General features: G+C 25.4%; 4 protein-coding genes across 9 annotated transcripts in view; 3 read left to right on the plus strand and 1 right to left on the minus strand.

The window, feature by feature from the left end:
* The window catches only part of LOC114129135 (Kv channel-interacting protein 1-like), a 390,998-nt gene that overhangs the window by 232,489 nt on the left and 132,738 nt on the right, over positions 1 to 25,771 (minus strand). The window lies entirely within an intron of this gene.
* LOC114126125 (cuticle protein 7-like) lies at positions 7,022 to 7,862 on the plus strand. The gene is made up of 2 exons (XM_027990008.2): positions 7,022 to 7,147; positions 7,260 to 7,862. Exons 1-2 carry the CDS (start codon positions 7,136 to 7,138, stop codon positions 7,662 to 7,664), a joined length of 417 nt encoding a protein of 138 aa, XP_027845809.1. The 5' UTR covers positions 7,022 to 7,135; the 3' UTR covers positions 7,665 to 7,862.
* On the plus strand, positions 12,598 to 13,404 carry LOC114126123 (cuticle protein 7-like). The gene is made up of 2 exons (XM_027990005.2): positions 12,598 to 12,740; positions 12,826 to 13,404. The coding sequence occupies exons 1-2, from the start codon at positions 12,729 to 12,731 to the stop codon at positions 13,228 to 13,230; spliced, it is 417 nt and encodes a 138-aa protein (XP_027845806.2). The 5' UTR covers positions 12,598 to 12,728; the 3' UTR covers positions 13,231 to 13,404.
* LOC114126113 (DNA-directed RNA polymerase II subunit RPB1-like) lies at positions 18,931 to 23,843 on the plus strand. The gene is made up of 4 exons (XM_050198419.1): positions 18,931 to 19,055; positions 19,207 to 19,827; positions 22,921 to 22,971; positions 23,112 to 23,843. The coding sequence occupies exons 1-4, from the start codon at positions 19,044 to 19,046 to the stop codon at positions 23,841 to 23,843; spliced, it is 1,416 nt and encodes a 471-aa protein (XP_050054376.1). The 5' UTR covers positions 18,931 to 19,043.

Here is a 25,771-nt window from a genome sequence, read left to right on the forward strand (position 1 = left end):
ATAAATGCCATTAAAAAAATATTTATAAAGTCAAATTATTTAAAATGTATTATAATATTTTGTTATTTTTATATCTGTATAAAAAATATAAAGGCACACATTTTGTTTATACTTGTCTAAAGTTTAATTTTTGACAAAATAAATAAATTATAATTTCAAAATATTATTCGTGTAAACTTAAAACTTTTATGTTTAACTATATTATATTATTATAAATTTTATTACGCAATATAACATATTTTTATCTATTTTAAGGTCTATATTCTATATTAGGAATCTATATTGCTGTTTTATGATACTTACAGAAATATAAAATAAAGTTTCAAATTTATACATTTTTATAATATGATATAAAATTATATCACCATAGTGATTAAACTAAATTATATAATAAATAAATAAATAATTATTTAGGTTAGGTTAGGTTAATTAATAATTAAATTATATCAACCTACCTTAATACTAAAAAAAAAAAATAAATAAAAACTGGCTTTAATAGCTATACAAATAAATAAATATATGTATATACCATGAAATTTACTTAGTTATAGGTATAAGGAAAACAATAAATTTCCTCTCAAAATCGTGTCAAAATGATTGAAATGAGAAGAATTCCAATCTAACACCTTTTCTGATAATATTTGTATCTTGTTCCTATATATTTCGTAATTAGTATATATTTTATAAATACACTAACATTTTAACAATATGAATCTTGTACAAATAATATTGTTTTATATAGATTTATTTATTTTTGTTTCATTGTTTTGCAGTTTCAAAAACAGTGTCAAAATAGAAATGCATAGACGTTTTGAAACACCATTTCAACTTAATTGTAGTATATACATAAACTATTATAAAATTTATTCTATGTTTTGTTCTATTGAAATTTTATTTTAGTTTTAACTAAAAATGAATGAACTTTAATTTGTAATCTAATATGCATATGTTTTTAAAAATGTTTATCATTTATGTAAAATTATTTAAATTATTTGAAAATGTTTTTTTTTTTTTTTTTGTGCGTAAATCAAATATAAGCAATTTACGAATTCATTAAAATTGTTAACAAAAAATAATATTTTTATTTAACTTTAACTGTACTCTCATGGTCTACTTATTTCTTATGCACTTTAGACTAATTTTGAATGTTAAGAGAATATGGGCATCTACAATCATTAAATGTCTATGAAAACCGTTTCTAAAATAAGTATCTTATTATTGAGAAATCTATATGACATAAAGAAAACAATCATTTCCATGTTGTTATTATTGTTTTGATAAAACTTACATAAATAAAGTTGTTTCTATTTTAAAAACTAAATGTTTTGTAAATATTATATTTTCTAAAAAAAACTTACTTTTTTAAGTATTTAAAAAATAAAAATAAAAACACTTGAAAAATACTATTATTTTCTTTATCTTATATACGGTATAAATATGAATAGATGAATTCATAACTATGGATTTAGTTTAATTGATTCCTTTTTTTTTTATATAAAACCATTTTATTATAATAATATTATAATACCACAAGTAATTAGGTACGCAACATAAGATCAATATTGTATATCATTTTGAATAATATTATCTGTACATTTGATCGAAGCTTGTGACATCCTCACACGAGTATCTTAATAATATTATAAATACCTTAATTATTTTAATATTAACCAGTTATCTTATTAATTTTTTTTTTTTTACTAGATTTATAATACTTTAATATATTTTACAATGTTTATTATTATTTTGATGGCAATAAATTAAAATTGTCATATAAATGTAATTTAAAATTATGATAACTGCAACATATTATTATGTATAGTAATATATATTTTAAAAACTTAAATATTATTCATCATATTTATTGTACGATTATTAATTTTAAAATTGTCTTTGCTAAAATATATTATTTCCCTTTAATATTATTGTATTTTTAATAAAACTGTTAAGTCAATTATAATTGGTTAAGTTTTGAATTTTTGATAATATTATTTCACATAAAATGCAATGTTTTCTTAAAGTTGTTATTATTAATTTTAAATTTATTCATTAACTTACAGAACTTTTTGTTATTTTATATTGTTTTATTATTTGATGTGATATATCTAGTTAATTGTATTTATATTATATTCTTTTCAATGCACAACTGCACAAGTATTTGTAATTGAATATTATACATCATAATATTATGTGTTATATATTTTTTATTTAATTTAATATTCATGTACAATATTCTACATTATTATATATTGTTTCATCATACTTTAAATTATTTATTACACATATAAACTACTAAAATTACGAAAATAAGTATTTTTGTGGATTAAGTATATAAGTAATAGATATAATAAATGGAACATTAAATTTATAACCTACATAACGGGGAAGTATTAAAATTGCCTATTTAGTTCACCGCCATATTCTTTTTGGCAATCTTTATGATACATAAAATATAATTTTTTTTTTATATAATTTATAATTATTATATGCATTGTTGATTATATATTGTACTTACCACCAAAAATTTTAACAAATCAATTTGAGGTAGTCAATTCAATAATTTATAAATTAATTTTATCAAATTAATAAATATTGAAGATAATGAAACTACTTAATTTTCTGATTTTGTGTAAATATTATGAAAAGTTTGTTTATATTTCTCATCTTAAAACATAACCAAAATATAAAAGAAAAATAGCTTATATTTTTTTTGAGATATATAAATAGACTTGCGTATAATAATTGATAGTTGATATAACTTAATAATTAATATATATATTATATATATATATATATAAATAATATACATTAGTATGTTCACAGCACTTTTAAAAGATTTTTTAATTTTAAAGTGATTATGCTCCTTTAATCTATTAATGTTTATCTATAACATAAAATCTCAGTGATTCTCAAAAACCATGATGAGAATTACGAAGTCTTTAATCTTAAATATGATCCACCCACAAACCGTTTTTAAAATTATTAAAAAATAATGGTAGATATTAATATATTTGTTTTATTTAATCAATTTGTATTCAATTCTTGAAATAAATATTTTCCTAATAATTAAAAAAATTAAAATTAAAATTTTAATAGTTTTAAAGGAGATAAATCTCATTTAAATTTAAAAGAAATGCACTGCTAATAAGTGCTACGAACATACAAATACATACTACTCATATAATAATAGTTTTAATATTTCAAAATGTATTAATTTTATAGCTTTAAAAATATATTACTATTATTCTAAACTTAAAATAAAAACTTTATTTTTGTATAAGTATAAGTAATTTAAATAGGTATTAAGAAAAAAAATATTTATGCCAAAATAATTAACAACAAACTTTAAAGTTTAAATCATGCACAATACAGGGCAAAACTCTGTTATCGAATTGGAATAAGTCCAATCTGTTGTTTTCCAATACAACTACATTTATAACTCAATATTTAATGTTGGCATACTATAATGCTATGAATTTAATATTTTATCTATACTTAAATGCTTGAGAGCATTTATACGACAAAATTTCTATAATTTAATGAAATATAATATAATAGTTGTATATTGATATTATATCGACAAGAGAAGATTATTTTTATTTAAAAAAAAAAAAGGTTCATTCAGTTTATTGTAAAATATACAATACTATTAAAACATATTTTACATTTTAATCAAACTAAATGTTTTTATAAATTATTAACATTTAATATACAGTTTAGTGATACTAGTGAATATGAATATGAATCAGAATTTTGTGTTTATTATTTAAATTTTAACATAATTTTTTATTACACAATTCGTTTTTAAAGAAGCCTTTAAATATTTGCTTTGCAGTAAAATAATTTTTTTAGAAAACTTGTGTGTTAAACGTTTCAATAATAATAATAAAATTCATAATTTACGGTTATATAAAGTTACTTAATTTGATTATATTCAACTTCCTTTAAAATAAATAATTAATTTTTTTCTGTTTCAGCGTTACATTACAATAAGCAATTTAATTATTTATAAAAAAAATTATGTAGTATAGTAAAAAAATAGTCAAATGTATGTTTTTTCATTTTTTTTTTTTCAATAAAATATAAGTTATTTTAAATTAATCGTGTAGCTGTAATGTTAGGTAAGTATGTGAATATTACACCGTTTTTTTAAAACAATAATGTACTATTATCATTTATCATATTACTCTCTTATATCAGTTATTACTTTATTAGACATAATATAATATTGTATAATACAAATAAAACAATACTATACGTTTAACAATCCATAGTATTCATTATTTTATTTTAAACATCTAACAATGATTATATTATTTAGTGTGATAATAAACGAATATTATAAACTGATTATTATACAGTAAATCCCAGTGATATTTTGATGTATTTTAGTAATTATAATAATATCACGTCTAAAACAAATAATTGTTCAAATATTTATTTTAGATTTTTGCTTTGCCACATATTTTTACAATATCGTTTCTTCGTTTTATATTATTTCATATAATAAGTATAAACAAAATAATTACTAATTAATTGTCGTTGAATAAAAAAAATACGCCAAATTGATTAGTTTTAATTGAATATTCTACTTAAACATAACATAATTATTAATTTTTTATGGTACCAACAAAAAGAAATTAAGTGACTATTTATCTATGAATTATACGTCTTATTGTATGATTGTTTACATTGAATAAAACAAAAATATTAGAAAACGAAAAATATAGAAAAAACAAGAAAAAATGCAATCGGCCTGATGATTATGACCGTGTAAAATACTTACAAAATATTATTACAATAATTTTAAAATTGGAATTGAAATGAATACATTAAATAGCACAAGGTGTACATAATAATAATTGTACAATTGTTATGATCGTAATAATTGTTTAAATATTAATTTTTAAATTGATCTATAAATAAATAATATTAATTTATATAATATTATTCAAATGGATTCTCAATTTGGATTTGGATTGTCCATCAAGTACAAACAGTTTGCTTGGAAACAACGAGACTCGTACCAGGAGCTTATGCGGTTCATGAGAGCGATCGTGTGTTGCGGTACATTGTGAGAACATTGTAAACAGTAACGACAAGCGGTAGACTACACGATATCATTCTGGGACCCTAGTACGAGTGACTTTCGATTTTTCTACTATTTGGCGTCATTTCTCAGTTTATGCAAATTATACAACTATTTTAGTTGCTATAATACAATGTGTAGAACACGAGAACAGCATAATAAAGCAAGAACGTAAAAATGATATACATATACAGCAAAGATATCGATCACATCAAACCAAATTTTAACGCCACGTGAAAATATTTTTTTTTCATTGTACTAAATAAAAAAAAAGATAACTCATTTACGGCATAGGTGTCAAGTGTGCCTCATCACTGAGTAAGTCATTGAACTGTAAGCGTTAAAAAAGTGTTGATTTCAATGAAAAATCGTTACATACAAAAAACCATGCTGAGCGGTCAGCGTGCATCGTTAAGTGTATTTATTTTCTTGATATACTCTTAGATATTACAAATTAAGTATTTTTTACTGTTGGTTTATTTTTTTACTGGCATAGATAGGCAATTGATCTAATTATTTTGAAAATGTCATAGCGTATAAAATATAATAATGTATTTACAATTTTTAAATGTTATTCTTCATTTAAATAACTAATCACAACCAAATTTCAACTTAAAATGTGTATAAAACAACATTATTATTGTTAATAAATATTTTGTTGATTCAGAATAAATTATTAATTAAACACATTTTTTTCATTTACAAACTTTTTATCCAGATGAAAAATAATCTCGGACATTTATAATAGTTATAACTTGAAAAGAGTTAAAACAATTATTTATTTTTTTTAATTATCAATAAAAGGACTGGTAATTTTTACTTTTAACCTCAAAAATACCAATAAAATTCAGAAAATTTATTAAAGTTGAAAATTTAAGTATCTTTTTTCTTCGAAAGGTGATGACAGATAAAAATTAAAATACATATACAATATGTATAAATATAATTATTAAAATCAATTCATTCATCGTTTCACTTAGAATCTAAAAAAAAATAGTGAAAATATATTTATTGTTTTTAACGGATAAAGTAACCAACTCTGACAATTTATAACTGCAATCCGACATAATACTGTGTGCTTTGATAAATTGGTTCTTTCCAAAAAAGCTCAAAGTTTGCATCAACATATATTTATGAAAAATTAATTTCCACTGGTAATTATTTCAAACAAAAATACAGGTAATCAAAGATATTGATGAATAAAGCTAAGACTGTTTGTTTTTCATTAAAATATTTAAGACCCACAAGTATATAACTGATAAAACTTAAAACTTTAATAAGAAAATTTGGGCAGTTTGCCTTGAATTATCAAAAATCAAAATAAATAAAGTAGTGAGATTTTTCAAGAATGTTCAGTTTGATAATTTTTTGTTAACATAATTTAACAAAAGTTCTATAGTATAAATAATTAAATATACAATTAAGTATCCTTAAATAAAAATTGTTTTGAACAATAATTATAAAATACAATTAATTTTTGTATTGATTTTAAATGATGTAATAATAATTTATAATTAAATAATAATAATTGACAAAAAAACACAAAAAACATATAATACAATTATATACTTCAGGAAAAACTTAAAATAATATAATAAATGCTTTAAAAAAATAGTTAACTTTAATTACTGAATATCTTTGAACCAAATCATATATTAAATTAGGATAGTAATTGCGAAATTTGAGATGAGCTAAAAAATATTTTATACATTTGATACCCATTACGTATTTGAAATTTGAATACAGTAAAAGTATTCCTAAACTGTTGTGTGACAAGTCACTCATTAGAAAGGATTAAGAACTAATAAAGGGCGGTAACCATATTAGGCTGTACCACATAAAAAAACAGAAAAGAATATAATTTTGTACACAACCGGTTCATATAAAATTTAGCACATTTAATAAAAAATCTATTTGGAAGGGGTAAATTTTGAACATACATAAGCCCCCATAGATAGGGAGCATCAATAGTGAACATCTATCAGTTTCAAACAGCAGAACTAATAACAAGCACGCGGGCGCAGTTAGAAAAATTAAAAATATACAATGGCCGTTAAGGTTGTTGCTTATGTATTTTTAATAAATTATCAAAAAAATTACCTAAAGAAATATACCTTATTAAATTATTATGTTTATTTTTTTTAAGCCGCGTATTTTATTTTTTTAACAGATGATTATTTTTGCCGCCTGCGTGGCCACCGCACTTGCCCAATACGCCGCCCCAGCATACCCAGCGCAACACGCTTACGCTCAAGCTGAACACGCGTACGCCCCAACTCCGTACAACTTCGAGTACAGCGTAAACGACCCACACACGTACGACGTACATAGCCAATCCGAATACAGCGACGGCAACGGTTACGTCAAAGGAACTTACAGCCTTTTGGAAGCTGACGGTTCCACCCGCACCGTCGAATACACCGCCGATGATCACAGTGGTTTTAACGCCGTTGTCAAGAACGAAGGTGGATACAAGGCACCATCGTACTCTGCACCAGCTTACAAGCCAGCTTATTCTGCCCCAGCATACTCTGCACCCGCACACTCCGCTCCTGCCTACAAGCCAGCATACTAATTTACTTAGTCGTGCGTGGCACTTTCTGCGATCTTACTTTTATTTTTCTCGGTTGACCTTTCAATTTTATTGTGTTCACATTGAACCATGGTTGCAATTTTAAACACAGCCATATTTATATGTAAAATACTCAGTATTTAAATATTGTATTTATCGTGTAAATATACATGCATACAAATATGTATTTATTGTATAATATATCCGTGACTTTTTATTTATTATTCAGTTATCAATAATTGATAACATGAATACAATACAGCAACAACACACATCATAGTGTTTTCCGTTTGGTACATTAGTTCGTACCTATTGTAAAAATAAATACTGCCATTGATGGCCACTATAGTTATAAAGGAACATCAATTCGTTTTTGGCTTCTAAGTCTCATAACATAATGCTTCTGTAGTTAAATTTAAGTGACGCGATACTCAGCTGCATCAATGACTTATTGCACGTAATAATATATATATAATATATATACATATTCCACCAATCTATTAAATCTTTTTTAACTCTTATGGTCACTGTTCAGCAGAGCTTTCAAGATAGAAAGATAGAAATCGGGAAAAATATCAGTAGTTTTTAAATTTATTCAATTGATATTTATTAAAATATATAGTTAATTATTTGAATTATAATAATTTATTTTTATTTCTATTAAGCGAAGCAGTAAAACAGTGCTTAGTTCCCTAGATACTTAATGTGTTCGTATTTTGAACGTAATATAATTACTGCGGTAGTTTTAATGTCTTTATTGTGGAGCTGCACGTATATTATAGTCTCGAACAACCTTCTAGTCACAATTAAAAAAAAACAATAAAATATAAAAGGTTTTTCTTCATTTGACATTGCCATTCGTACAATCGTACACCTTGTCTAAATAGGGATTGTATACTTTTGTTCATTATTGTGTTCTGGTACACTACAAAAATAACAAAATTTTCATCACCATTTTAATAAAATAAGTAATAAAACAATTATGTTTTATGTACAAAGTAAACGTTTTTTTTTTATAAAATCAAAATAAAATAAATCATTGATGTAAAATAGCTAAAGTAAACTATTAACTTTATGAGCGCTAGTAATATCAACTATCAGAAATAGTGTTATTGAATTGTATTGTCGTTAAAAAGTATGTAAAAAAAAATTCTTCTATAGTTGCATTTTGTGAATACTTCACAATTTTGTTACTTAGTAATACTAACTATTACCATAACGATTAATATACATATTATATTATAAGAATACAAATATATTCAACTGTCGTATTGATATGTCATAATTACTGATTTCAGTTAATTGGTCCATTATAGCCTAATTATAACTTGTCCTATATTTCAAATATAATATACATATTATAATATTCTATAACATGCATCGACTTGAAATCAATAATTATGATGTATCATTATGATTCTGAGTGGAGTTCTGTTTTATTAAGTTACCTATGAGGTTTTTAAATCACGAAATTATGTGCATTATTCTACTTTAATTTAAAAATATAATATTTAATTATTATACTATTTAAGAAACAATAATAATATATTTGATTTATTAGCTATAGTACATAATTTTCTATAAAAACATATTATGATCTGACATGGTATTGTATTTATAATATTATATATTATTATATCGTGATCTATTTTTTCAATCAAAATGTATATTTGTTATTGTATTATCTAAAGTAAAGATTTTCGTTTCTCTTGTTTAAAAATAGTCTAGTAAACCAACAATTTTTTTGATTAACAAAAATTTAAAGTTTTGAAAGAGGAGTAAAGTTGCAAGGGGTGTCCGATGAAGTTTGTAGTTCGCTACTTCGCCAACTATATTATACTAACTCTATCCAAACTTTACAACTCACCTATAACTACTGAACTAATTATGTCTTATTTTATAACACTGTAAAGAATTAATATTTTAATTTAAAATATATTATAATAATATACATTTCAAAATACTTAAGTAATAAAAAAAAATACGGAAGTGTACTTGGTGAAATACTCCATATTATTATAATATTGTAATCCGATATCGTATTTTTGTAATAATGTCACAAATAACGATTATTACGTAATACGTAAAAGTTGTATACATACGTTTTATAATATTTAGTATGCAATTGAATATATTATAGTAATAATAATAGTATATTTGAAATTACATCGAATGTTTAACTTAAAAAGTCAGACAAATATATTGGCTTTAAAAACTGGGTGTGACCATTCTCTATTTGATTACCTAGATGAAAAAAAGTGCATGTGTTTTATCAATTAGAATTTTTATATATGCAAGTTTGCATTAGATTGAAAATGATTCTAAATTATTAGTGTAAACAATACAATAATACGTCATATAAATAGTGTTAATTGCTGGATATTCTTAAAAATATAATTCAATCAAATATATTCTTAAAATTTAATCTCAAAAATTATATTATTTTATAATATAGTACGGAATAATATTGATATCACAAAATGTATCTTATGTTATGTCCTAACCACAGTAATTACAAATTATTTTTAAAAATATATTAACATGAAATTATCAGAATTCAAACATTAAATCAATGTGAAAAATATGATGTTCAATTTTCTAATAATTATGGTTAGATTAACATTTAATTAAGATTGGTAAAGTAAAAAAGATTGATTAGTAATAAAATAAGATCATTTTAAAAAAATCAATTGAAAAATGTAATGAGCCAATTCCATATTGTCAAACTTTTTAGTTCACGAAAACGATGAATATTTTTGATATCTCATTTCATATGTATAATATATACAATTATGATATATTTTTTTAAATTTATAATTTTGTTCATAAAATATAATAATAATACTAATACATTATAGTTATAATTTATTATATTAATTTTAGTTAAGAATACATTTAAAATAATTTGTACTTTTATTATAACTTTAAACAAAATGTGAAATGTCGTGGGTCACACGTAAGGACTATGCTGCAGGCTGTAAGCCACAGGTTGGGCATTGCTGTGATATAATAGTATCTCACGTTATTACTTATTAATATAATTACATAGATAAAGATATGTTAATCTCGACCTTCGTGTACCTTCATGCACATAGATTATGTTCTATTGTAATAATATTCACAAAGTTACAAAATATAAACAAATGTACAAGAAACAGCTATTGAACACGAAAATCAATCGTGAATCAGACAAATTATTGCAAAATTAAAAGATCGTAAGATAGTTCAATACATAATATTTAAAAACATTTGCAATAAAGGTTAACTTAGTATTGTCGTAACCACTATTTTGTAGGGTTATTTATCAGTGTTGTATTAAAAAAAAATTGTTTGTTTCTAATTTTATCAGCTGTGGCTCTTAGAATAATTGCACCAATTATTTTCATTCGTTCACAGGAGATAATTTACAATATTTTGTCACTCATCTAATACTTAATAATACAGTGAAACTTCCATAATAAAGAACTTATGTTTGACGTTATGTTTAACGAATTATGTTTGAATATTATTATGACCTTCATAGGTAATAATATGTTAATTCTATATTTATATTTAACGAATTCTTCTATAATACGATGTTTTATGTTCTTCATGAGACTCTGTTATATGGAAGTTTCACTGTATATAATATTATATTGTTATAATATTTACTGTTGTGAATAAATAGAAAAAACTTCCAAAACTATATTATTTTCGATAATTCAAAATAAAAATATATATATTTAAATACAAGATAATATTATAATAAAAAAAAGTATTTGAATTCTTAGACAACAATTAATCAACAACAATAAAATATTGTTTTACGTCTATTTTGACGATTCCTACTGATAAAACTTTGGAAACAGGTTTTTACATTTAAATTTAACTATAGGCTTCTATCAACAGATATCAATATAATACATTGTTACGGAACAATATTTTGATAACATATTGCTAACATAACAATAATATTTACATCATTTATTATATTATGTTGTTGAGTTTTGAATATGATTTGTTTTCTAAATTAATCGATTAGTTAACTTAAATAATTTAAAATATTTTCATGAAAATAATGTTGTATGCATTGAATTCTGTACAAATAATCTTTAATGCAATAACCTAGAAATTATTTGTACATGAGTAAATAAATAGGCTATAACGCTTATTTTAAAGTAAATTAATATAAAAAAAGGTTACATTATTACATGATCTACATAAAATATCATTACATTGATTTTGTAATACAAATTAGGTAAGTTCATTTAAACGTACAGTTCCTAATATAATTATATACTGACGTTATTAGCTACACCGAGGACAAATTAGGTAGCGAGATGCGTGATAAGTGCAATAAATACGGTTTTAATCATATAACTTGAAAAAAAAATCGAAAGTAAAAGTAAAACTAGAATCAATATTTGTTTTTAAAATTATTTCAATAATAGAATTATTTTAATACATTTTAAATTAATTTTAATTAGTCAACAGTTAACGATTTCTGTTTTCACATTTTCTTATAAATTGAAATTAAATGATGTTACAATCACATCTCACATATAGAACTTTGTGTTTTGATTGTTTCAAAATAGGTATAATCATTATACCTACTGGTTCCAAATTCCTAAAATGAAATTTATTGAATTATCTTTTTATGTATTTTAAAAGAGTAACATTTAAGTGTATATATGTATAATGTAATAATAAGTAAGCCAAATAAATAAATAAATAGTTAACGAAATCAATAATAATATTATGTCACATCACATAATAATTAGACCAAGCTGTATGAAATAAAAAAAAATATAATTGGAAAGGGTTTTACTATTCTGGCAGTTATAGGAGGTAACCATTTAGTGATTAAAAATATAACACTATTCACTAATAATATATTGAATACAACCGGTTCAAGCAATAATATAACATACAAATATTGAAATATTTACAAATCAATATTGATTGGAAGGGTAAATTTAAAAATGATCTGCCATTATAAATACGGGATACCATTAGTGCACAACCATCAGTTTCAATTAGCCAAACTTACAAGCAAATATAACTGCAGTTCAAAAAAAAAAAAAAAAAATGGCAGTTAAAGTACTTCATTTATAACTTTTAATAAATTCATTATAACATAACTGTATAAAATAATTATTATTTCAACTAAATTATTTTATTCCAGATGATCATTTTTGCCGCCTGCGTGGCCACCACACTTGCCCAATACGCCGCCCCAGCATACCCAGCGCAACACGCTTATGCTCAAGCTGAACATGAGTATGCTCCAACTCCGTACAACTTCGAGTACAGCGTAAACGACCCACACACATACGACGTACACAGCCAATCCGAGTCTAGCGACGGAAACGGATACGTCAAAGGAACTTACAGCCTTTTGGAAGCTGACGGTTCCACCCGCGTCGTCGAATACACCGCCGATGACCATAATGGTTTTAATGCCGAAGTTAAGAAAATTGAAGGACATAACCAAGGTTACAAGGCACCTTACAGTGCACCTGCCCCTGCTTACAAACCAGCTTACTCGGCACCCGCTTACTCCGCTCCGGCCTACAAACCAGCATATTAATTTTCTCAGTTGTACCAATTTCTTTCATCATTTTTCATATTTTCATTGTGCACCTCTCATTTATCACATCGAATCATAGTTGTTAACTTAAATATCGCCACGTTCATATTTAAAATACTTAGCATGACTACTGTATTTATTTTGTAAATATATGTATATATATACAAACCTATATTTCTGTGTTTGAATTTTTTTATTCAGTTATTATTAATATTGATAATATACCTATAAGAACAGCACATAATCAAGACAATAGTTTGTAACAATATTATTACAAAACAAACGATTCAAATTTTCAATTATAGATATTAAATTTCGGATTTTATATTTGTGTTGGTTTAAAATTTATCGTTGAACATACTATTGCCCTTGGTAATTGTAGTTTTAACGCTAAATTTAAAAAAAATGTAAAAGAAGAAAGCGAAGATAAGTAATAGAGCTAATCACAGTAGGTATATAACTTAGCTTGCTAGCTAATTTATTTATCATCCAAAGTTGTTATTATCAAATATGTTAAATTTAAGACACCGTTCAACAAAAACCCTTCAGCTTCCACATACATAAATTCTCTTATATTTAATCTTCAAATTTGGTGTATGATACAAATTGAGACAATTTAAAGGTAATTCGTATCTACAAATATATAACAAACAGCAATAATAATATACAATGGTTGAGTATAACTAAATTTTCATTCCATAAAAACGATGATACCACAAAAATATCATAACTCTTAATGTTTTAAGAATTTTTATTTGAAACGCATCGACTTCTTACACCTTTATAATTTAAGCTAATTTTTCTTGTATACTTAAAATATAGTTCTGTATGTCATATTATATGTGTTGCATATTGTTAGAGCTTTACACCCATAAAATTGGCAATAGGGCTACCCAATTTGTTGAGCTAGAATAACAATGCTTGTAAGTAAAGCTTGGTAATAATGTGAACAAGTAAATTTTATAAAATTAAGAATATAGAAATATTGTTATATTCAGTATAAATCGATAATGGGGTGTAGCTTTTTCATTAAAGAGGCCGATTGATTTTTAACATTGGATTGTTGACAATACACAACTACGAGTAAATATAATACTCGTCAATATTATACTTGATGGACATAACATTAATGTTAATTTATTTATCTAATAAGGTAATCTAATATAATTGTATCATATAATATAAAAATAAACCTAACTTACGTATTGTAACCACTATAAATGTACTTTTAGTGAGTTTTAAAGAACAATTAAAATTAATATACACCATATAAAATATTATAAATATTTTTATTATTTACATAATGTATAATTTTTTATCAGTAGAGCTAAAATATTAAATGGTACATATATTCAAGTGTACTGATATACTATCACAAGTATGAATTGTAAATTTAATATATATTATATTATTATTCAATTGTATGAGTAACGTAATAATTAAAATACACTTTTTATACATTATGATAAGTAGGCATACTTTTTTTGTGTTCAATAATTCACTAGGTAATGGTTTAAAACTTGCATTTAATTTAAAAAAACACAAGAAATAAGAGAAGTGCACAAATAATTGACTACGGTCAGAGTACAATGCTTTACAAAATGGTATTTATATAAGTCTATCAAAACATCAAACAGTCCCGAGTATGATGCTATGTTATGCCAAAAAACCTATATTAATCGTAACATAGTATAAATCATTTTACTGAATTCAAAATATTAAACAACAAATAAATAATAAACGTACATAATTATTTGATTTAGTATTTATGTAAACAATTAATTAATTATAACATGATTTTATAAACAAATAATAATAATGTATTTTTGATGATTTGGAAGTTTTTCAATATCGACCAAGTTACTTATTAACAATTTAAACAAGGTTTCAGATAAAAAGTTTGATAATTAATATGTATTGTATGATGTTGATCTGTAGCCGGAGCAGAGTCAGACTGTGCTGAGTAAGCAGCTGGAATTGAATAGACCAATCTGTAGTACATTTTTAAGAATTTTGTTGAATTTCTTAATGGAAAAAAATTTAAATATTCATTAACCAACAACACTTAACTACTTTTGTGAAGTTGGCACCTCAACTTATAATAATGAGTGGTTCATGAATCACTTTTCAAGTACAATTATTTTTGTTCATGTATCAAAAAATATGTACTTTATACAGCTGATAGTTTTATTATTAATTATTATTATGGTATTTAATTGTAGCAAAACATGTGGTTCCTATAAAGTATATAATTGATCCTTACTATTATGTGATTGTAACCTGGTAATCAATTTATATCAGTTATTATATGATTATAATTTGGTATGTGGTTTTAACCTGAAAAGTTATTTATACCGGGTAAGTGGTTATAACCCGATATTCGGTTATATTCATGTAAGTGGTTTTAACTAGGTATTTTTTTTAACCTGATAAGTTATTTATACCAAATATATGGTCGATAACATACATATGGTTATAACCTAGTATTCAATTATTTCCATGTGTGTAGTATGTAACTGGCATGTGGTTTTAACCTGATAAGTTATTTATACCAGTATGTGGTTAACACCAATTATGTGGTTGATACTAGGTATGTGGTTATAACCTGATATTCCGTTAAGGCGGGTTTCCACTACATACGTGTACGTGCATAAAAATACTTTTCTGTGATTGGTTGGAATGTATAGGATTTCTGGTATACCAAAAGCTTACCATGTTAGTATTGGTTTTGATACCAACTAATCACAAAAAAATTTTCTAAGCACGTACATGTATACGTATGTAGTGAAAACTCGCCTTTAAATACATGTACGTGGTTTTACCCTGGAATTTAGTTACATACATACATGTACCTAGGTGGATTTAACCTGATACATTATTTATACCAGGTATCTGGTTAATACTAATTATGTGGTTGATACCAAGTAGGTAGTTGATACCATGTATTATAATTGTTAAGGTGGGTTTCCACTGGACCGTTCCCGTGCACGTTTACATTTATCAACACTCACGTACGTACGGTTGTACATCCACGTCCTTCATGAAAAAAACTCTGGTAACCATGGTAACTGGTAAGCGCTTTATATTAGTGATAAATTAACTTATTATCATTTGGTTCGACTCTATAGTGTAAATACACTTTAATTAACTTTTGAAACAATATAATTTAATATTATAAATATATAATACATTTTTAAGATTTTAAAATTGGTTATTGCTGCTATCGCTCAAATTAGTCCGTTAAACACACAAAAATATTCTTAAAGGTGGGTTTCCACTGCTTACGTGTTTATTTACGTGCATAAAAATCTCTTCTGTGATTAATTGGTATACATGGTAAGCTTTTGGTATACCGGTATACCATAAAGTTTATACGTTCTTACCACACGTATAACCACGATACCATGAAGTTGGATCTAGTTAAACTATTTCCGAGTGTTTAATAGTCTAATTTGAGCGATAGCAGCAAACACAAGTTTAAAAATCTTAAATGTGTTATTTTATTATAATATTAAATTACAATTATTAAATAATCCTTTAAAATTATATTGTTTTAAAAGTTAATTTAAGTCTATTTAAACTATGAAACCGAGTTAAATTATAGGTAGTTAATTTACCACTAAAATTAAGCACTTACTAGTTACCGTGTTTACCAGAGTATTTTTCATGAAGGACGTGTATTTACATCCGTACGTACGTGCATGTTGATAAACGTGCACGTACACTGGAATGGTCCAATGAAAACCAACCTTAACTGAGTATATTTTTGTAACCGGGTAATGATTGTAGCTAAATGTGTGACTGATACCTAAAATGTGATTGTAACCTGGTAAACGATTTTTACTAAGTATATTTTGTAATCTGGTATGTGATTTAAATTAAATTATATAAACCAAGTAAATGGTCAATATCAGGTATATGGGTATAACTTGGTATTCGGTTATATCCATGTATGCTGTTGTATCTAGGTATGTAGTTTTAACCTGGTTATTTATTTATACCAAGTATGTTATTATATGGGTTTGTGAATTGCGAAAAATGTTTAACTAGTAGTCATTACTAAGTTAAATAACAAATCAATAGAAAACATGTATAGATTGTAAAACTATACTAAAATACCAAACAATATATGTTTCACAATAAAAATACGAATATTATAGTAAGTATTTAAAACCAAGAAGTTTTTGTAACATTATTTATTTTGTTTGAAAATATATTAGTCAGTACAAATAATATTATGTATTTATTTTTTTTAATTTGTATAACTATTTGCTAATGTAGCTAAGTTTGCTTAATGCTCGAAAAATAGAAAAATATTTGTATCTATACTGTTTATATTTATTAATGTTGACATTATGATTGTATTATACTTTTTGTTGTTCGGATAATATAAATATACTTATAACCTATATATTTATACATATAATGATTAGGTGTGTGTATTATATTATTATTTTTTTAAATTAATATTACATTTATTTGTTTAATTTGTAAATATTTTTTAAAAACATAAAATATAATATCAATATCAATATTTATACACAAGCAAATTTATGAACCATCAACCTGATTACTATATTTGTATAAAGATTTTTAACATTTCCTTGATAATAAATTTAATATTATAATTTTATGTTATTATATTTCTCTTATACTCTACAATTATTTAAATAACTTTGAAACTGACCTCTAAAATTTCTATATTTAATTTACAATTTATACAAACTTTATAGAATTAATTGTATCCTTTTAAACTCTAGATATAATATACTTGTATAGGTATAAAATAAAACTTTTTTACCGTTGAAGAGCCATTAAAATAATTTTAAAACTTGAAAATAATATGTAATAATAATAAAAATAACGCGCTTTCATTATGTTAAGTGTATCTTTTACTTCAATTTATTTTTATTTAATAATTTAATTTATGTGGTACCTACCTATTATTTAAGTTTGTTTTATGTACATAATTCAGTTATTTCAAACTAGATGTAAATCATTAAATTAATTATTTCGTCATTTATATTATTTATAATGATAAATTTATACATTTCTAATTAAAATCGATAGTTTTTAATTGTTGAAGAACAATTTTAACCAAATCATTCAGAATTAAATTTCACAAGTAGATACGTAAATAAAGGTTAATAATATTCAAATGGAATGAGAAAATTAATTTTATTTGGAACCGTGTAATAAAATAAATATTAGGTATAATTCGTAATTTCAGACGTAAACGTAAAACAGTATTAAAAAAAAAAAAATTAATTGGTTGTATGGATACATTTTTATTTGATTGGTTTGACATTGTGTTATTAAATTGTCTTATATTCAAATAGTATTACGATATAGAATAAATGAACCTGTAATTAATTTTTTTTTGCAACTCATTTTATGAATAATAATATTATCTTTAAATTTTCATTGAAAAGTTTCATTGAAAACATTATAATGTATCCATAGAGACAATAATATGCAATCTAAAACTATTTTTGTAAATTTTCAGAATACATTTTAAACATCATACATAAAAATAAATTTCACGTAAATGGAAGAAAATGTAAAAATGTTACCATAAGACTGTATATAACAATTTATATAAAGGGCGGTAGCCGCAAACGTGTTAAAAAAAAAAAAATTTAGTTTAATAATATATTAGGTACAACCGGTTCCATTAGGACATAATTTGCATTTATTTAATTACTTATTAGAAGGGAAGTTCATTTTGTATAAATACGGATAATCAATAGTGATTTTCTATCAATTTCTATTCACAGAACCAAGCGAACACAGCAACAAGTCAAAAATCAAAAATGGCAGTTAAGGTATTTACTATTTAGATTTTATTTGATAATAATAAGTTTAAATTTAATTTTAAGCTGGATTGCCTGCTTTGCAAACATTTCATATATTTTTAGTGAAATATTGGTTTTTAAATTTTAACCAGTTCTATTATACTACTGATGCGTATTTCAGATGATTATTTTCGCAGCCTGCGTGGCCACCGCACTCGCTGAATACGCCGCCCCGGCTTACCCGGTACACCACGCTTACGCTCCAGAACACTCGTACGCTCCGACCCCGTACAACTTCGAGTACAGCGTAAACGACCCACACTCCTACGACGTCAAGAGCCAATCAGAACATAGCGACGGACACGGAAACGTCAAAGGATCGTACAGTCTTTTGGAAGCCGATGGTTCTACCCGCATCGTTGAATACACCGCCGACCACAGCGGTTTCAACGCCGAAGTTAAGAAAATCGAAGGATATAGCCACGGTTACAGCACACCCATACCAGCTTACAAATCTGCCCCGGCCTACAAACCCGCATATGCTGCGCACTCTTATGCTGCCCCAGCTCACTCTTACGCCGCACCAGCTTACTCTTACGCTGCCCCAGCTCACTCTTACGCCGCACCAGCTTACTCTTACGCTGCCCCAGCTCACTCTTACGCCGCCCCAGCTCACTCATATGTCACCCCTGCCGCATACGCTTACGCCGCACCAGCTCACTCATACGCTGCCCCAGCTCACTCTTACGCTGCACCAGCTCATTCTTACTCCACCCCAGCTTACAAACCAGTTGCATACAAGGCATATTAATATTTATTTTTTCAACAACTCTAATTTTTTACAATGACCTGTGTTACTTGTCATAAGTCAGTTTTTCTGTAATACTAATATCTGATCATGTCTAATTTATTCAATTGTTGAGTATATAATAAAACATTTGAATAATACAATGTATTTATTTTTATTTATTTATAAAAAATAATATCTCCTTAATTCCTTAATCTTTTCACAATCTGATCATATGACATATATAAATTATTAAGAGAACTACTATAAGAGTTATTTCTTATGTATAAAATATAAGTATTTATTCATAAAATCAGAAAATAATATACGATTAGTAATGATAATTACAAGTTGGATTACTATTGACGTTTATATTTAGTAGTTTTTATTAGATTCCTAGACTCCCTTAAATTTTGGGAATTTCATTGTTTGGATTATAAATAGAGCTTAGTACTTAATTAAAATTATAAATTATATTTATAAATTAAATTGGATTAAATATTTATAATGAAATCATTCTGATTGTATAATGTGTAAATATTCAAATTAATGAAATAATTTTGGTAATTTATATGGATATATATATATATGATAACAATTCAATCGCTACAAACATATCTAATTAAATATATTGTTTTTATATTTTTAATAAATAAATAAATAATTGCTACATATGAATATATTATACTATTTTCAAAATATTAAATCTAGTTTATTCAAATTAAATATTTCAATCTGTTAACATTTATTATTATTGTGTTAAATTTATGATGACGAGGCATTAATATTCCATATTTTTTACGTTTGAATTTAATGATTTATCATTGCATTCAAGTTTAATAGATTCATTTAACAACCTACTCAATGACGATTTCCATCCCTACTTTACTATACTGTATATCGATTACGTGGATTTTTAATTACAATAGGTTACAGATGTTACAGTATAATAACGTATATCAAAAAGTTTGGACAACATAGATGAATTGCATACAACCCAATTCATTTCACGAGCTACAGTACAAGCTAATTTTATTACTTTTTGAAAGCAACAATTAATTTGAATTAAAAACTATATTCACTAGCTTAATTAATTACTGTGTTGTTTGAGAAAACAATTTGTTATTTTAAAAACATAAAATCTGTATAAACCAGACTGTTTATATTATTGTATAATGTTAAATTTAAAATAGATCCCATAAAAAAATATAATGACCTAAAACATCACCCATTTTAAAATAACCCAAAATTCAATCTATCGTATTATAAATTTCAAATGTATCTTATATCATTCACTATAGGTCATCACACAAAAAATGATTAAAAGTGAAGACAGAACATCTATTATAATTTATTACCTATTATAATCTCTATGTTTATAAATATTTTAGTATTGAAATAGCTTTAAATCAATGTTATTGAAAAAAGTTATTAAATATACATATAATATAGTAGCATACTAGTTTAAAGAGTTTCAAGCAAGGCCGTAGCCAGGGGGAATAGGGTTCAAACCCTCCACCCCCCGAATTTTTTTTTGAAATAAGACTGAATAGTTAGAGTTTCATATTTTATTACATAATAAAACATATGTATACATTAACCCCCCAAAAATATTTTTCTGGCTACGGCCTCGGTTTCAAGTCTCTATAATTATAATTTTTAAATAACAATTGTTCAATAAAATTGTTTTTATTTTGTTTTAATATCAAACATAATATTAATTTATAAACATCGTAAATTTTAAACTTCTATCAACGGCTTACCTCCGCATACTCATATAAAATAAAAAATAATTAATTACAACCTTAAATGTTAATAAAAAATGTGTGACCAACTTTGTATTAAATTTCCAAGTTGTTTTCAGAATTATTATCCTAACTGAAAAAAGAAAACATATAAAATATCACAAGCTATTTTAAAAATGTAACAATTTCTAAAAAATATAAATATGTACATTTTGTGAAATAATCAAGTCTCTACAATTATTTGTTTTTGAATCAAAAAATAATTACACACAATTAAACTTATTTAAAGCTAGTAGATGTTAATTTTCTCTTGATTTATATTTCCATCCCTCCCCCCCATCTGATCAGTTAAAAAGTAAAACAAAAATTTAAATATAAGCATCTAAAATGAATATATATATATATATCAAGCTAGAATTGGAGACTGACCCATAGATTTTCGATGGCTAAAAACGATTCTCCAGTATGTCAATCGCATGTCATAACTTTAACAACAAAATATATTTTCAAAGAATACATAGATAACACAATGGACACTAAGTACCTAATCTACCTCATTGAAGAAAGTTTTAGACTAAATTTAGTAAATGAACACAAAACCATAAAATACTTAAACCAAATAAAAAATATTTAATTTACTATATCCAAATGCTTGATAAAATATAATTCTAAAAAAAACAACCATAATTGAAATTTGAATACTTTTAGTTAACCGATTGAAAATATTTCTATAATATTTTATTTTAAATATTATTGAATACTGTAAAAGTGTAAAATTAAGATTCTTATTTAAATTTTGAGTAGAACTATTTAAGCTGAATGACTTTAAAAATTGAGCGTTTAACTTAATACGTTAATTCTTAATTTATTGTACTTAATAATAAACGTACTTCAACAGTTATTAAGTTTGTAATCAATAAGAAATTGGCATTGAAGATCAAATAAGAAGTGAGTTATTAACAGAATCGTTTCAAAATAATTTTAAAATAATTAGTTTTGTGGACAATTATCGAAATACGAATTTAATTTTAGGTTTGAAAACAATTTATAAAAATGTAAAAATCCTTCAGCATCTCGATGAAATGATATAACACTATGTATTTATGTCAGACCAAATTATTGGAAAGGAATATTTAGCATAAATACGGTAACAAAATTGGTCTTAAACAAGCAAAAATATGAAAGAATAATAATACACATTGTATGTAACTGGTTATAACATAATATAATGACACAACATTGTTAAATTGTTAAACATGTTAAATTATTTGGTAGGAGGTAATTATTATACTTTCTGTTAATATAAATACAGAAAATCACTGAGCAGTTGCTATCAGTTTCCATCCACAGATCCAAGTGAACACAACACAATACAAAAAAAAATAAAAACAAAACAACAAAAATGGCCGTTAAGGTATTTAAATTCCGTTCGTTAACGTAATAAGAGTCTATTTTGATCTCGATGTTGTAATCGTTCTTATTTTTAAACAAACGATTCAAAATTTGTTTGATTAATATGTCGTATTAATTATAGATATATTTTTATATTTTTAGATGATCATTTTCGCAGCTTGCGTAGCCACCGCACTCGCTGAATACGCCACCCCGGCTTACCCAGCACACCACGCTTACGCCCCAGAACACTCGTACGCTCCGACCCCGTACAACTTCGAGTACAGCGTAAACGACCCACACTCCTACGACGTCAAGAGCCAATCAGAACATAGCGACGGACACGGAAACGTCAAAGGATCGTACAGTCTTTTGGAAGCCGATGGTTCTACCCGCGTCGTTGAGTACACCGCTGACCACAGTGGTTTCAACGCTGAAGTTAAGAAAATCGAAGGACATAGCCACGGTTACAGCGCACCCACACCAGCTTACAAATCTGCCCCGGCCTACAAACCCGCATATGCTGCGCACTCTTACGCTGCTCCAGCTCACTCTTATGCCGTACCAGCTCACTCTTATGCCGTACCAGCTCACTCTTATGCTGCACCAGCTCACTCTTATGCTGCACCAGCTCACTCTTATATTGCCCCGGCCTACAAACCCTCATACGCTGCACACTCTTACGCCGCCCCAGCTTACTCTTACGCTGCCCCAGCTCACTCATATGCCACGCCAGCTTACTCTTATGGTTCCCCAGCTCACTCTTACGCTGCACCAGCTCACTCTTACACCGCGCCAGCTCACTCTTACGCCGCACCAGCTCACTCCTACGCCGCTCCAGCTCACTCTTACGCCGTCTCTGCTTACAAGCCGGCTGCATACAAGGCTTACTAATAATTAAAAATTTTTTTTTTAATTCTAGCATTAATAATTTTCTATTATGGATTCTATTATTTGCTCTTTTGCCTTACCATCCCAAAATAATATTTTCTAATTTTTTTTATTGTTAAAAGTGTAATAAATTAATTCAATTATTATATAACGAGTAATTTTTATTTCTCTTCTTCACGAATAGTAAATAGTAATAATTAGGACCTTGGCCATTTAACATAAGCATTGATCTTATTATATATGAATACATATTGTTTATTTATTAAAATAAATACCATTATGTTTAAGTATGAAATAAAATATTTAAATAGGCGATCTATTTTGATAATATAAAACTAAGTTTTATCTTTATTTCTTATTGATGACTAATTATGAGTGTATTTACTACTTTATAAATACAATTAAACAACTTTTAATAAATACTACAATTAAGAGTTTAACAGAAAATATCAAAGTACATTTAAAGATATAGACATAAAAAACCGTATACGTTATCAATTTAGAGATTACAGACATTTGATATTGAATAGATCAAAATAATTAAATCTATCTCTTAGGAGATACGAGATATTGAGTTATTTTAACTTTATGGAGTGCAGTGGGTTGTTCTTAAGAATGAAGGACAACAAGGAAACAGATATCTTTGGGTCAATATAATATATTAGTTGTGGTTCCTCAAAACAATATTTAATTTTTTTAAGTTTTTGAAATAAGAAATATCTGTAAATCAACTGTTTTAGAGCGTTTATAGATCCTAAACGAAAACTATCTTGAATATTTTTAAATGTTAAAATTAAAAAAATGATAATGCCATTATTGTTGCATTGTATTTTATACGGCGTATACATAAATCGCCTCTGATACGATCGAACGATTCAATTAGACTGATTTGTGAAAGGTGCTATAGAGTTGAGCAATACTCAAGTATTGTCCTGACGACTCTTGACAAATGAAACATATTATGTTTTAAGATAACGCTTTTATGTACAAACTAGTAATAGGATACTTTTATACGCTTTCTGTTTCCATCAAATATTTGATGATTACATAATTTAAAATAAAAACTTATATGAACTTTATATGAACTTATTATAATAAAAATGGAAACAATTAAGGTTATCTATGTATTATCTTATATTAGACTCGTACTTATATAATTATAACTGTGATTTAAAAGGTACTGAAAAGAAAATGTATGTATATATAGTTACGGTTATGTACCATCTCACTAACCATATAATGCTGAATTGTATTTCCTTGTCGAAAAAGAATGAAAACATTTTTTATTGACACTTGCTTATTGTTTTAATACTCGTATAATCATTTATCTAATAAACATAGGTATACTTATAAGATTAATACTTTTAATTTATAAATTAAATACAGTGAAATAAGTTACAGGTATTGTTATACCCGTATAATAACTTTGAGATTTTTACTTTGGACGTGCCAATATATATATATATTTTTATATATAGGTACGATAATAATATTATTGGTCAACCGAAATAATCTTCATCGCGTTATTACTGATGAATGGCGCGTGTTTATAATATTGTATTTTAAATATTGCTACACAATTCGAAATACATAAATAATATGTAATCGCTTTATTTTTACAAGTATTTTTAATACTGCCGTAAAAGCCCGCGATCCATTGTCATCGTCCACTTGTCAACGTTCATCATAATATGATATATATGATATATTATATCCAGGAGTGTATCGAAGCGTAAACGGTCTATAACAATACATTTATAAAGAAATGCGTAAACGTGAAAAAATATAAATTTTATAAGTATGATATGCTCGAAGTATGGTGAAGACTGACCATTTGGCAATGATCAAATACCTATGTTATTTTATTATTTATCTTATAACGTTTTTAATTCTTATAGAATTCTATTAGTTACTCATGACTCACCCCAGGT

Source organism: Aphis gossypii, chromosome 1 (assembly GCF_020184175.1).
Source record: "Aphis gossypii isolate Hap1 chromosome 1, ASM2018417v2, whole genome shotgun sequence".
NCBI lineage: Eukaryota > Metazoa > Arthropoda > Insecta > Hemiptera > Aphididae > Aphis > Aphis gossypii.

Coding starts and splice junctions, on each gene's coding strand:
- LOC114126113 (XM_050198419.1), top strand. Junction 19,828..22,920: donor ACAAACCAGTTGCATACAAG/GCATATTAATAT, acceptor TCCAAGTGAACA/CAACACAATACAAAAAAAAA. Junction 22,972..23,111: donor CAACAAAAATGGCCGTTAAG/GTATTTAAATTC, acceptor TTATATTTTTAG/ATGATCATTTTCGCAGCTTG.